We start from the raw sequence: 15,071 nt of genomic DNA on the forward strand, positions 1-15,071 counted from the left end.
TAAGACAATGAAAAGTTATTGGGTCAGTTGAAACTTTTGACATTAAAAGTGGTCGCAGTGATGTCAGACATGTTAGAAGGGTAGGTAGCTAGATGCCATGTAGAGGCATCAAATGGGATAGGTAATGTGAGGGGAAGAATATCTGTATAAGACATTGGTTTATTCAGCCATTTTGTTCTGTTTTGTCTATGTTTAACTATTTGTGAACTCTCCTGGCCTTCTGAAGTAAGATTTCTGTAGAAATGTTGATTATTGCAGAAATGGTTATCAGTACGTTTTGTTGTTAAAACCTTGAGAATGTTTCTATGTTCTCTGAGCTTCAGTCTTCTGTGAGGGACACGGTGATAAGAAGTTAGATCTGATTAAAAGTGTTTTATGAAATCTCCAAGGCCACGGCATCCATCTTGGCAGGCTTGGCTAACTTGATTAGAGGCTAAGAGGGTGGACCACACGGATATTAATGTGTTAACTCATGGATGCACGTATTAATCATATGTAGACGCACATTATATACTCTGACCAATTATATATTTCTATGTGACGTATTTTGTGACGTTCAAGCTGGCATAAAGCCATTATTTCTATTTATAATCCAATGCTTGCTTGCAATAAATCAAGATTCATTTTAGAAACAGAATCATGTGTCTCTCTCTGTGCATCTCCTGAGCACTCATACCCTTCTTTCCCAAATTCGGAAACCGGCAACATCTACCCGGGGTATTCCCCCAACAGTAAGATCACTTGATACAGGGAGTGTGGATGGATGGGGTAAAGGATTGTAATCCAGAAATTTGAAATCAAAAGTATAACAGTAATTTGTACTCTTATTTATTCAAAATCTCCCGAGATAGCATGAGAACAACAGTGAGTCAACAATAACTAGTATCCCAAGCTTCAGTCACCGTCCACCAACTTCCAGAACAAATGGATCTTTAACCCTTAAGTATCATGGTGTCTACAATACACCACTATTATACACATATCATTATGATAGGCACCATGATAGTACTTAAGGGTTAAAACAAAAGTAAATTGGTTGGTGAAAAAGGGGAAGTAGCAGGACCGTGTGATGTAGGTAACTGTAAAGACAAAAGCAGGGAGAGTGCCCAGTGTAACCCACTGTAAGGGTGCATTCACACGGAAGGAAGTTGGCGCTGATTCTGGTGCGCACCCAGAGTCAGAATCAGCGCTGTAAAAAAAGACTCCCATTGACTTCAATGGGTTCTGTTTTCTGCATGGAACCCATTGAAATCAATGGAAGGCTTTTTTTCCCCATTTACTTCAAAGGGTTCTGCGCGGAAAACGGAACCCATTGAAGTCAACGGGATTCTTTCAGCGCTGATTCTGATGCCGGGTCCACACCAGAATCAGCGCCAACTTCCTCAGTGTGAATGCACCCTAATAGTATAAATTCAATGAGACTAAGAACAGGGTAGGCACAGCTGCCACATGGGACACTACTAGGCCTGCTGCATGGCCAACCACACCCACCCACTGAAGGTCAGCAAACCACAAACTCATCCCAGTATGAAATCTATTAGCGAACTTACAGTAAGCAAGGGACATTAGATTCTGGCACTTAGATTTGTTTTTCTAGCAAATTCTAGCAAAATGAAAAAGGGAACCTGAAAATCCACAAGTCCAGCATGGCAACTCTAGCAAGGTACTCAGAGCTGAAGGTCTCAATGGGGCAGTGTTATGGTTCTGTTTATATGTATAAATTATAACTTAACAGAACCTCTTGACTGCGGTAGTGGCTGCAGTCGAGGTCCACAAGCCCTAGGAGGTCGGCCGTCTGCCTAAGCAGGGCAGCAGTATGTCTATGCGGCTCTAGTGTGAACAGGGAGCAACACACGTTCGCCAGTTAACTTCACTGGGTGAATGTGTCTGCGCAGCTCCCAATGTGAACAGATTGCAAGGAGGCTTACACCAGTTGGCTTCACTGGGCAAGTGTATTTGTGCAGCTTTAATGTGAACTGGCTGCAATGCGTCTTACACCAGTTGGCTTCACTGGGCAAGGGTGTTTCTGCAACTTTAATGTGAAACGGCTGCAATGAGGCTTACACCAGTTGGCTTCACTGGGCAAGTGAGTTTAGGCAGCTTCCAATGTGAACTGGCTGCACAAAGGCTGCCAAGGGTTAATGTCACCCCAGGTCAGCAACACAAAGGCTCCACTAACAGCTTTGGAGCTACAATCCTACTGGACAGTTCAATCAGGCAAATAGTTCCCTACTGGCTGTACCCAGGAATCCTATCTAGAATCCCTGAACTGACAACCTGCCTTTCAAAGGAACCTAGCCCTGACCTCCTGTCTCAAAGTTAATAGTCAAAGTGTGAGCACCCGGCGGGCGTCGGCTCACACCATATAAAGGCAAGTCCCCGCCCACAGGACAGTGGCCATAACCTCACTGGGCATGCCCAGTATGGGCCAAATGGGAGCCTCTGAGTGCCTCCAAAAAGTCTGAGCATGCTCATTAGTGAGAGATTGGGACTTAGCCTCAGAGTGTCTCCAAAAAGTCTGAGCATGCTCAGTAGGGGGAGAATGAGAGCCTCAGAGCGTCTCCAAAAAGTCCGAGCATGCTCAGTAGGCCAAACGCTGGACTTAGACTCCACAACCCTCACCGTCCGACGTCGAGGGCGAGAGCTGGATCGACCCGCAGGTGGCGCTGTGCGCCGGAAGGAAAACCTGCGGGACCCCATCCTAACAGGCAGTTACAGCTTCTCTGTGGATGATGAAGAAGAGAGGAGTCACGATTGTGATTTCTTTGGTTTCAGTGGCTTGAATGGCTTGGGACCATACAGTAGTGTGTAATGTCAGTCTTCTGTGGTAGAGAGGGGATACAGAAGGGAGACAAGAGCGTATCTTAAGTTGTATGTCTAGCATTGGCCACAACTTTTCCAAATCAGCTGGTGTAGATATGACTAAGCAGTGTCCACTGTGGATAATGGCCAGACCAAAGAGGAGCAGCCAGGAGTAAGAGATGGTTCTAGATCTCAACGCCTCCTCTTCACTAGAGTTGAAGGAGCAATATCCTGAAAGAGCTGTATTTCTGCACCATCATAAACTGCGTAGAAGAGAAGCCTCATATGCCACCTTGAAGTGGATCTGAGGAGTTAGGCCTAAGCTGGAGAGCCCTATGGGTCCTCTCAATGTTAATTTGAGCAGCTCTGTTAGCACAAAGTAGTTCTGCAAAAATGGTCATGGCAGTTTGTGGCAACAACTCTGGGGGTCTCTAATTCCGGTATACCTGTTAAAGCAAATGTTTTTAATCCTGCTCTGATTTTCTTGGTCTTCAGTGAGGGAGAAGATTTTATTGATATAATCTGCCTCAAAGTGAGAGGTAAGATCAGAACAGGTAGATTCAAGCATTTCAACCTGCTTTCCAAATTGCGGGACATTAGTTCTTATAGCCGTTTTACGCAAAAAGGCCTTAGTGATGAGTGCTGGTTGCGACTCACTTGCCTCCAAGTCCATAGCATTGTCAACCTCAGTGTCGTCTGGAGAGTCAACTTCTACAAGTGAATCCAACATTTTGAGAGAGCAAACTGGTGACTTTTTATTCAAATATTTCTGCAAGTTGTTGTGGGGTCTGTGAGGCATGGGTGTGTTGGGTGTTTCAGTCCCTCTGGAATTTGCTATTTTCTTAGGTGAAGTGTAATTCTATCAGGCTGTCTCCTGAGCACTCTTGAATCTACCCTGCCATCTGGATAGCCAACTAAGAATGTGCAAACAAGAGTGTGTAAAGTATGATGCAATGCCTGGGAAAAAGAAAAAAAGAGATAAGGGGGTGGTCAGGGTCACCAGCCGTTGGTAGGGGGGATTTTCTTTTAGATTTTGTCTTTCACAGTTGAAATGTACCTATGAAAAAAAAAAAATTACAGATCTCTATTCTTTGTAGGTGGGAAAACATGCAGGATCACCAGTGTATCAAATATTTATTTTTCCCATTGTGTATGAATATGCAAATAATTCCAAAATTCACTGTCACATAAGGGCATGAGCGACAAAATTGTTATCGGTTGTTTGTATAAAGATGGAAAAAACGATCCAAAAAAAACTGGTTCAAAAAGTTCATAGTAGCATACATTTGTATATAAAAAAAGACATACATTGATACAGATTCAGAATAGAATGGGTATAGTGTTGTATAAAGAGCAAAGTCACTCCCACAATTCCAAGATGAAATACATAATGCACATATTACTTATTATTTTATTAGAACATCACACATAAGTTCCCTGTGGAAATTGTGCATAGGCAGTCAGGAGGCCATTGTTTGGCTTCCTGCCTACCATGGCAACCCCTCAGACCCCGCAATCTTATTGGGGGGATCCAAGGGGTTACAGAGGGGGACGATCTTGCCCCTGCACCCGATTGTCTGCCCTGATCGTTATTGAGCTATTCTTGGTACAGTAGTGTTACATGTGGGCATACACTGATGTTACGGCACACGTGACAGAGAACTATGTGGATTTTTTAGTGCAGATTTAGATTGTTCGGTTTTTCATCGGACTCATCTCTAGGTAAGTATTTAAAGGGTTTTTTTTTTTTGGTTTTTTTTAATGTGGGCATGCATGGATTTAAAATAGGGCAAACTGGGGCACTCAACCCCCAGCCCATAAGGACTTGTGTGGGTGGTTTAGCATCCCATATCAACCTGCCAGTTTCCCTTTAAAGTTGTTTAGCATTGCTACTATAAAAAAGGCAGTGCATACCAGAATTTAAAATTCCTTTTCAGGCGTCGGTACATGCAGTCATATATACATACAGATAGTTGTTTAATATTTAATTATGTGTTTTGTTTTGTTTTTTATGTAAAGCTGAGTTTGGTGACTATAATTCTTCAGTACATCTTCCAGGACACCTTTCAAATAAAAAATTTATTCCTGAGCAAGACAATGATTTTATAAGTAAAGTGGAATCCCTCCACAGCCAGCACAGGTAAATTTTGATCTACGATTTTAGAAACTATTAACAGTAATAATAATTATAATAATAGTAATTAATAATATTGATTATTTTAAAAGATTAAATAGAGATGTACAATTTGATTGTGAAAAAGAAAGAAAAAAATGTCTTTAATGGTTAAGTTTTAATCACCTGACCAACTTTAGATTGTCCTTTTTAGTTGCACATTTATCTGGTACTATGTGGGCATCCTTTAATCATCATACTGATGGGGAAAAATAAATAAGATAAGATAATTGTTTAATAGTCCCACCATGGGGAAATTCAGTAAAGTACTGGGTTTCCATGGTCTAAGACCACTTTGTTTTACATTCACCAGTGTATAATCAGAGGTAGGCAACCTTTTTTTTGTTTGGCATGCTAATTTAAATAAAAAAAATCAAAGATGAGGTACTGAGAGTGCCCGTCAATAATTGTAAGGCTGACGACCCTATACTAAAGTCATTTTATGGTACCCCTGGAGAGTGGCTGCCTGTTACCTTCAGCTCCTACTCAACTTAAGTCTTTTTCCCTTCTTTTTCTTTCTTTGTCTTATCACTCTACTACTTAAGGGCACTGCACTATGAAGAACTATGTGAGGTTATAGAATTGGAACTCTGCGTGCTCTCTATTTACTCTTTATTTACTCTTTCAATGAGACCTTTTGTGGTTGGAGCCTGCAGCCAGGATTCTTTATGTACTCCAGGGAAGAGCTGCTGCAGCCAAGGCACACAGTTGGATTACATGTGGCCAGATCTGCCATTCCCCATTATGTTAGGAGGAAAGAAAGAAGAGACTGCAGAGCCAGAACTCTCCGGAAGAATAGGAGAAGATGCCATAGACTAGTGCTACCCTCCATCATTATGGGCAATGCGAGATTTATTGTGAATAAGATGGATGAACTAGCAGCGCTGACCAGGCATCATCAGGAGTTTCGTGACTGCAGTAAGATGCTGTTCACAGAGACTTGGCTTTCTGAAGCCACTCCGGACACCGTTGTTTTCCTGGACGCAGCACCGCACCTCTAATGAGGTGAGGTGACAGTCTCAGGTGGAGCATTGGGGCTGCAGCCGCGGCAATTTTTTTCTTTTTTACTTTTTCCTAGTGCAGGAGAAGGCCACTCTAAAAACAACCCGAGCGGCCCTGCACTGGTTTAGACATCTGCATCTCAGCGCAGGCGGCGTGATGACGCCGCCTGCGCTGATATGCAGACGTTGTATTGATGGGTGAAGAGGAGGCGGCGCCGAGGCAGTAGCGAGGTCGGTACGTATCAGACCTTTTTTGTTTGTTTGTTTTATAATAGGCCGCTACCTGCTGGAGTATCCCCCAGCAGGTAGAGGCCTATTTACCTACTTCCCCCTCCCTGCTCACTGCCGCCCCTGCTTCCCCTTCTACTTTAGTCTGCGGGGGCGGCTGTAAGGAGGCCTGGGCCCAGGCTGCGATCCCACTACCGCTATTATTATACTCGAGGGTCTGAAAAGACCCCCGCGTATAATATTCAGAGCCCCAGGGGAGGTGAGGGAACATAATAAACAATGTTACTCTCCAATCCGGGATCCGCTGTTAATCCTAACAGGCTTTGTACTTATATGGTAATGTCCCAGACGTCTCATGGTCTGGGATATTACCATATAGGCCTGAAACCAGCGCTAGCAGTAACATACAGGCCCGAAGCCTGTTACTGCTAGCACTGGCTTTGGGCCTGTATGGTAACAGGTTGTTACTGCTAGCCAGTGTCGGACTGGGGTGTCTAGGGCCCACCAGTGGAATTATTTCTAGGGGCCCACCATCAGGACCCTGCAGACCAGCGATACTGAGACAGGGCGGCTAAAGGTAATAACATGTCCGGAGCCATGCTGCTCACCCCCCATACACTGTGCACCACTTCACTACCTAAACCCACTGCTACACCCTGTATGGTAAATGAACAGTGCAGCTCCTAGAAATGTTACCATTACCTGTAGCCACACTGTCCTGGAAGAGCTGATCTGCAGAGGTCCTGGCTGTTGCATCACCGCAGATGTAATATTGATAGCCTATCCTAAGGACAGACCATCAATATTCGAAAGGTGGATAAATCCTTTAAAGATTTGTCCAGGAATTGGAACAACCCATGTGCCGGGTGGGAGGAGTAAAATAAAATAAAAAAATAAGCAAGAAGCACACTCATCTGTCCTTGGAGCTCCGTTGTCTGCTGCCAGTGTCCACTCAGTCTCGTGCTGCCGCCTCCTTGCTGGGAGTCCTGCACCTCATGTGACTGCTAAGACCAATTAGGTACAGGATTTCCAGAAATTAGGCGCTACCATGAGACTGAAGAGACACAGGCGGGGAACAATGGGGTGCTGGGGACAGGTGAGAAGGCTTTTCTTTTTTTTTTTTTTTAATTTTTACACCCACCTGGCGGCCGCCACAGTGATCGCTCCAGTTTCTGGACAACCTCTTTAAGCTAAAGCCTCACACTGCAGAAACACAGCGTTTTTGGCTGCGGCAGAAAAAAAAACTGTGTTTTACAAAACAAGCAAAGTGAATGAAATTGAATCAAATTTACCTCATCCACACATTGCAGGAAAAAAAGACGTGGAAGATGCTGCAAACTCTAAAATGCGTGTTTTTCTAAAAACATGGCCGGTTACTTTCAGCTGCACAATCAGGAGAAAGTGCCAGGAAAATGCATCAAAAGCTCAGTGAAATACACTGTGGAAAAAATACATTGTGCTTCACCGCTATTTTTTTCAGCAATGTTTTATAGCTGCGTTTCGCTGTTTGGCCTCATCCTTATTATCTCAATACATTGTGTACTACACTATAAGGCTAAGGCCCCATGTAGCAAGCCGTAGCAAAAAAGCACTGCAGGAAAACCCTTGGTGGCAACACATCAGTTTTACCTGCAGTGCTTTTTGCAGAAACTCCACAGAGGTTTCCTCTAAGGACTTTCTGCTTCCATTATACCTATAGGGACACTGCAAGTGATTCTGTAGGTATAAGTAACATGCTGCGATTTCCAAAACCGCAACAGTTTTGGAAATTGCAGCATTTCCGCTTTGTGTATTTTTCTGCAATGTGTGGATGGGATTGCAAACACTATATACCTACACACTCATAGATATACATTCATATACCATATATAAGCCATATATACACTTATATGAATGCATGCATACTATATATACATATACACCTTATTATAGCATACTGTATACAATCACAAATACCTGTATGCAAACATACAGTTCTCACACAGTATACAAGACACATACTTTAACCCTTAAGTACTATCATGGTGTCTTTCATAGTGATATGTGTATGGTAGTGGTGTATGATAGACACCATGATAGGACTTAAGGGTTAAACAAATGTAGACAAATACATATTAAATATTACATTTTACCAAAAAAAGAAAAATATATACTCACATTTGTAAAGCAGATCATCGCAGCAGCAGACTCCTCTGTCCCCACACGGTGCGATGTAAGAGATGACTCACTGCTGGGAGGGGGAGGGGAAGGAAGTCCGGGCTGCAGAGAGATCGCTTCTAAAGATTGCAGGGATAGCAGCTGCCCCTGGTGTGCTCCCGAGTCCCGATGTATACTTTCCCAGGAGGCCCCTCTGTGCAAGTGTCGGGGCCCTGGGAAACTGCTGGCAGCCGGCCATCTTTAATCATTACAGTGCTGCCGGCAGCCTGGGGCCCCGAACTGATAGTCAAGGCTTGGGGCCCACCGGGGGATTCACCGGTTCCCCGGCGGGCCAGTCCGACCCTGCTGCTAGCACTGGCTTTGGGCCTGTATGGTAACAGGCTATTACTACTAGTACAGGCTTTGGGCCTGTATGGTACTGCTAGCACAGGCTTTTGGCCTATATGGTAATATCTCAGACCACGTAAAGTCTGGGACATTACCATATAGGCCTGAAGCCTGCTAGGATTAACATCAGATCCCGGAGAGGTAACAGTTTTTATTATGTTCCCTCACCTCCCCTGGGGCTCCGATTATTATACTCGGGGGTCACATGGAACAGGAAATTTTACTTCGATGTAAAGCTGTGTTCACATGGTACATTTTTCATAAAAAAATATGCTTGTGTTTTTTGTGCAAAAACACACTATTATACCAGAATAATGTCCCATAACGGCCCCTGCACACGGTATTATGTCCCATAGCAGCCCGTGCACACGGTATTATATCCCATAGTGGCCCCTGCACACAGTATTATGTGCCATAGTGGCCCCTCTACACAGTATAATATTTTAACTTTAATAAAACTGCAATGTGTGCCACTTGCTAGCTATTATTATACTCTGAGCGTAATGACATCGACGTGACCCTTGAGGCCCTATCAGCGGTCTCTTACATCAAATGGAAGCATCGAAGAGAACAGAGTGACTCTGGAGCGTAGGGAAGGTGAGTAACATAAGTTTTTTAAGATTGATTACCTCCCCTAGGGCTCCGCTTATTATATTGTGGGGTCTGAAGAGACTCCTAAATCATAAAAACTATACCTCTTTAATCTGCTTTATCATTTGCTGCCCTCAAAAACAATTGAATGCCATTATATCCAGGATAGTGCTCTGGTGGTACAGAAGCAAAGAAGTGGTGGTTGAGAATTTAAATGACATCAGTCACCAGGATGTACCTTTTATCTTGAAAAGTATCTGTAGATGCTCTAAGATGAACAAACTTTCAGGAACTAAAACACGTGTCCTTTATGTTAGTTCCATTTGAGAGAAAATTATGATTCAGCATCCACAATCCCACTGCTAACATGGATCACTTCTTTTTCTCTTTTTAGTGGTCTTGGACAGACAGAAGCTGAATCCTGCTACATTAATATTGCAAGAACACTTGAGTTTTATGGAGTTGAAATGCACAGTGGTAGAGTATGTTTGACCCCTATCTATATTTAAAACATTACCAAATTTATTTAGAAACTTGTAGAAACATTTACTTTTAATACAGTAGTATACAGTAAAAAGTACTTGACATAGTCATGATATGAGTATTCTGACTCAATAACTTGGTGCGAGGTTGTAAGAGTTTCCTGTAGTATATATATTAACCAGTAACCTACACCAGAAACATATTGTCAGATAGTGTTCAACTCAACTGAGGAGGCGTTGATAAGATTCCAGATACTATAATCCAGGTAAATCTTGTAAAATTTCATACATCAGCAGGTGGAAAATGATGATGTATTCCAGGAGCTGAGCAGACATGTTACTACAGAGAGAGGGCAGTAGCTACAGCATCACAGCTATGGGTATAGAGAGAGAGGAGGAGCTACTGCATCACAGCTAGGGGTACAGAGAGACGGGAAGAGCTACTGCATCACAGCTAGGGGTACAGAGAGGGGAGGAGCTACTGCATCACAGCTAGTGGTACAGAGAGAGAGGTGGAGCTACTGCATCATAGCTGGGGGTACAGAGAGAGGGGAGGAGCTACTGCATCATAGCTGGGGGTACAGAGAGAGGGGAGGAGCTACTGCATCACAGCTGGGAGTACAGAGAGAGGGGAGGAGCTACTGCATGACAACAAGGGGTACAGAGAGAGAGGAGAAACAAACTACAAAGACAGATACAGTATCACAGATACATGTCAGTGAATAAAACCAATTCCTGGGACATGACAATGAGGCTTTTACGTTCTGTGTTTGTATCTGTGTTATGCTAGAACCAGTTGGGGACTAAAAAGTATCACACACAACTCAAGAGCCTACAAACAATATTGATTCCCCCTATTAGCTTTCGTTTTGTATTCTGTTCCTGAATCAAAACCTGTGTTGTGATTGGTTCCTATGGTCAACTAAGACAGTTTTGCTTTTTTATTAAATCTGCCCCACGTCGTACTAAGGGTATGTTCACACAGAGTTTTTTGCAAAAAAAGCGAGGGACTATTATTTTCAGCTAGCGGAAAAAAGGAGCGGCATGCCCTATCTTCCCGCGGATTCTGCGGCTCGAGACTCTCTCCTGATTAGGCCCATTCATTCGGGCCTAATGAGGATCGAGATGACACAATGGGATGCCAATGCACTGTATCGACATTCCGTTGCAGCTAGCCGCGCGGAGAAGTCACATGGTGGAAAAGGTTTCTGCCGTGTGAGCATATCCTAACACAGTGTACCAACTTTGTCAAAACGTTGTCCTGATGACCCTGGTGATATATGTTCATTATTACCAAGGGCATAGTCGAAGGCTCATGGGCCCTTGTGTATAATTTACATTTGGGCACCCACATCCCTTACAACTTCTTTTATGACTGCCACACCCATCTGTAAGGCTAAGGCTACACGATGAGTTTGGATGCAACTCCCACTATGTTACCAAAGATTGCTGTTTCGGCCTGTGACTGCTTTACTAATTTAAGTGAACAGAGTCGCATGGGTGCTGCAACTGGGTCTTCTAGTTGCAGATTGGTCAAGTCGTGCTCAATTATTTAGCAGCTAGAAGTTGAAGTTGCAGCATCCTTTAGGAGGAGAAGTTGGGGTTTAGGATGTATACTTTTTGTTTGTACAGTAAGTGTTGCCATTTTGTTGAAAGGAATTTTCCAGGTAACTGATAGTATGAAATCGATATGTACAGTAGTACCGTTAGTACCAGCAGTAACAGCGCCAGCAGTAATGTACACACATTAACTTTAGCTAAGTGTACCTCACTAACTCACAGTAACAACAATGCAACCCAGTACAGCTCCAAGGGAAAGGTACTCAATATTCCCAAACTGCTGAACGACAAATATATGTAGTTATGGGGGCCACACGGTGGCTCAGTGGTTAGCACTGCAGCCTTGCAGCGCTGGAGTCCTGGTGTTCAAATCCCGCCATGGGCAAAAAACCATCTGCAAGGAGTTTGTATGTTCTCTCCGTGTTTGCATGGATTTCCATCCCATATTCCAAAAAAAGACATACTGTTAGGGAAAAATGTACATTGTGAGCTCTATGTGGGGCTCACAATCTACATTTAAAAAAAAATAAAAAATAAAAATATGTAGTTATGCTCTGTTATTTTATCTCTTTTCTATATCCCAGCAGTATTATGCATGTTTACCTTTCAGAACCTTTGGAAAGCTGAGTAACTGATAATGGATAGGTATTCTGAGCAACAAACCTCACAATTGCTTTCATACTGTATGTATATGGATCTTGTCTATACAGCTAGCTAGTAAATTCTAGAGTTTAACTAAATACTTTGCGTTAGAAATGCTGCTTGTTTTACCTGCTATGTGGAATTATTCCTCTCAATGTTTACTACTTTACTTTGGCCCCTAGCCTGTATCTCTCTTTAACTAGCATTATAGGACATGTGACATGGCTTGCTGCTTTCTGGAGGGGAGAGAAGGGCTGGCGTTAAAAGGGGCAAACTGAACAAACGCCCGGGGCCCCCCCACCTTGTACTGCCTTTGCCACAGCCCAGGTGGAGGGAACTAGAGGATCGGAGTAGTAGTAGTGGCAATTGTGCCACCATATAGGTCGATTACCCTCAGCCAGTCTCCCCAGCACACCTCCTAGGCTGGACACTGACGAGGGGCCCTGCTGTGCTACCAGATGGTAGTGTTAGTAGTTCCCCCAGGGCACTTCAAGTTGAAGAGCAGTCTTTTCTTACCCTGAGTTGGTGTGATCGTGTTCAGAAGGGTCCTGATGTTAATGCAGGAACGACTCAGGAGGCAGTGGTGCAGTTGAAACAGGTTGAAATTTATTGAGCAACTGTAACTGTAAACCTTAAAGCTTCCCAATGGGGGTAGTATTCTCCCACTGTGTAATATAATCAACTTTGGTTTTGAGGGGTCCCCAGATACAATAAGGCTTCAGTGCCATACTCCACTCCAATAACTCTCTCTATCTGAAACTCAGCCACTTCTAGCAGAGGATATTAACAACTGTAATCCAAGACAGTCCTTCCAGGGGCTTTGTTACCTTTTAGGGGCCAGTCCCAAATAACACCTCTTGGCAGTCAGGATTCCTTCTCTCTTCTTGGCTCTGTGTCTGAATGTTAGACAGCAGAATTCACTGTTTCAGGGATGTCTCAAAATGAGCTTTGGGCTGAATCTTCACACTCAGGGACTGAATGGAAGCCATTGAGTCTTAGTGAGGCAGAACTTGGCATACCCTGTCACCATAAACTGCTAGACTGAGGCCCCAAGGTTTCCTTTTCATCTCCCAGACCCCACCCAGTGGCCTGTGATAGGCCAGAACTGTACCAAGTGTGGGGAAGAACTAACCAGGGCATTAGATAGGGAAGCTGCATAACAATTAAATGTAACATGGAACATATAGACAAGACATACAAAACACACCCAGAGGCACAAAGACATTATAAGCAGGAGTACTCTGGGATGCTGCACCTTCAGCACCACCATTACCTGAGCCTGGCTCTGGCCTGTGTGATCATAGTCCAAACCTTCCGTTCTCACTGTCCAGCACACACCGACAGTCATGGAACATACAGGAGTGCAGGCGCTTGGTGTGGTTTCACTTTCTAGCAACAGAAAGCTGCGCAGCCACCGAGCAGGAACTCTGGGGAGAGCTTTATGAGCTGTGTTACTTGTAGCCTCGTCTCTGCTTAAGCCCCCTGTCAAACAGGGGGTGCTGGTGCAGTCTTGACCTACATAGTAGTGTGCACAGTGCACACAGTGTCCTGACTGCTCCTGACTGTGCTGCATGAACTTTAGGACGCAGTAGTTTAGTGGCTCATAGCATCTTGACGTCAGCAGGAGTAAGTACACAGCATACAGAGAGCTGTAGATGGCTGTTGTATGTCGAGCAACAGTGGTAAAAAAGAAAAGGCACCTATTATTTTTAGATCCAGCTAATAATACAGGTCTGTCTGACTCTGCAGCTAGCGCCATTTTACCCCGTGTGAAAGGGCCCTACAGGCTACACTATGTATCCTGCAAAAGAAATGACAATTTTTTGCAATGCATTAGCATTGTAATGCATTGCATTAGTGATCAGACCCCCTAAGGGGTCTAATAAATGCAAAAATTAAAAAAACAAGAAAAAAAACGCAAAAGTAATTTTAAAAAAAAAAGTTGAAAAGCATTGAAAATTCCAGTCACCCCCCTCCCTTTCCTAGAACACATATAAAAGTACTTTGGAATGGTGTTATGGGGTTTGGAAGGGGGGAGTCAAAAATGAAAATTTAAAAATGCTCCACCATATATATATATATATATATATATATATAATCAGGGTCTGGGGTTGTAGCTGGGGTGACATAGACACACTAGTTCAGTTTCTTTAGTCCAAAACAAAGGTAGAGTTTTATTTTCACTCAAAAATGTAGTGCAGCAACAAAAGGAATCAATACAAAAATAAATGCCTGCCCGGCTAGGCTCTAACTAAACATAAGAATAGGTTACCTCACCTAGAATAACAGAAATCAAAAGCCAGTAGAATCATTCGGGACACAGCTTCAAAAATATGACCTCTCTGTTTGGCACTCCAGCCAAGCTCTGCCCAAAAGTCTGCTGCTGGAGCTGACTTCTTAAGCTTCCTTGACAAGGAGACTCTCTGCAGCTGAGTCGCTGCAGGAACAGCTTTAGATCTGCATGTCTTCAAACAGTTCCATATGCTGAAGGATTAGAAAAGTGTGTCTGCACAAAGTACCACAGAGGGGAGGATTAGATACATACCTCTTCACACAATACCACACAGGGGAGTATTTGATACGCACATCTGCACACAATTCAACACGCTGGAGGATTAGATACGCATGTCTTCACATAGTACCACTGCCAGAGGATTAGATACGCGTGTCTACACACAATACCACACGGGTGAGGATTAGATACGCGCATCTGCACACAGTTCCACACGCCAGAGGATTAGAAATGCACATCTGCACACAGAACCACATGCCGTAGGATTAGATACGTGCGTCTACACACAGTACCACACGCCGTAGGATTAGATACGCGTCTCTTCACACAATACCACACAGGAGAGGATTAGATACGCACATCTGCACACAGTTCAACACGCCGGAGGATTAGATACGCGCGTCTACACATAGTACCACACGGGGGGAGGATTAGATACGCGCATCTGCATACAGTACCACACACCAGAGGATTGGATGCGCACATCTGCACACAGTTCCACACTCCAGAGGATTAGAAACGCACGTCTGCACACA

General features: G+C 43.8%; 1 protein-coding gene across 2 annotated transcripts in view; it reads left to right on the plus strand.

Annotated features, from left to right (window-relative positions):
- PTPN3 (protein tyrosine phosphatase non-receptor type 3) overlaps nt 1–15,071 on the plus strand; it is a 247,473-nt gene that overhangs the window by 140,651 nt on the left and 91,751 nt on the right. For both annotated transcript variants that reach the window (XM_075270995.1, XM_075270996.1), the window contains exons 8-9: nt 4,822–4,942; nt 9,734–9,821. In XM_075270995.1, coding sequence (XP_075127096.1) covers nt 4,822–4,942; nt 9,734–9,821 — 209 coding nt within the window. The remainder of the gene's footprint in view (nt 1–4,821; nt 4,943–9,733; nt 9,822–15,071) is intronic.

This window comes from Leptodactylus fuscus, chromosome 4 (genome assembly GCF_031893055.1).
Source record: "Leptodactylus fuscus isolate aLepFus1 chromosome 4, aLepFus1.hap2, whole genome shotgun sequence".
Taxonomy (NCBI): Eukaryota; Metazoa; Chordata; class Amphibia; order Anura; family Leptodactylidae; genus Leptodactylus; species Leptodactylus fuscus.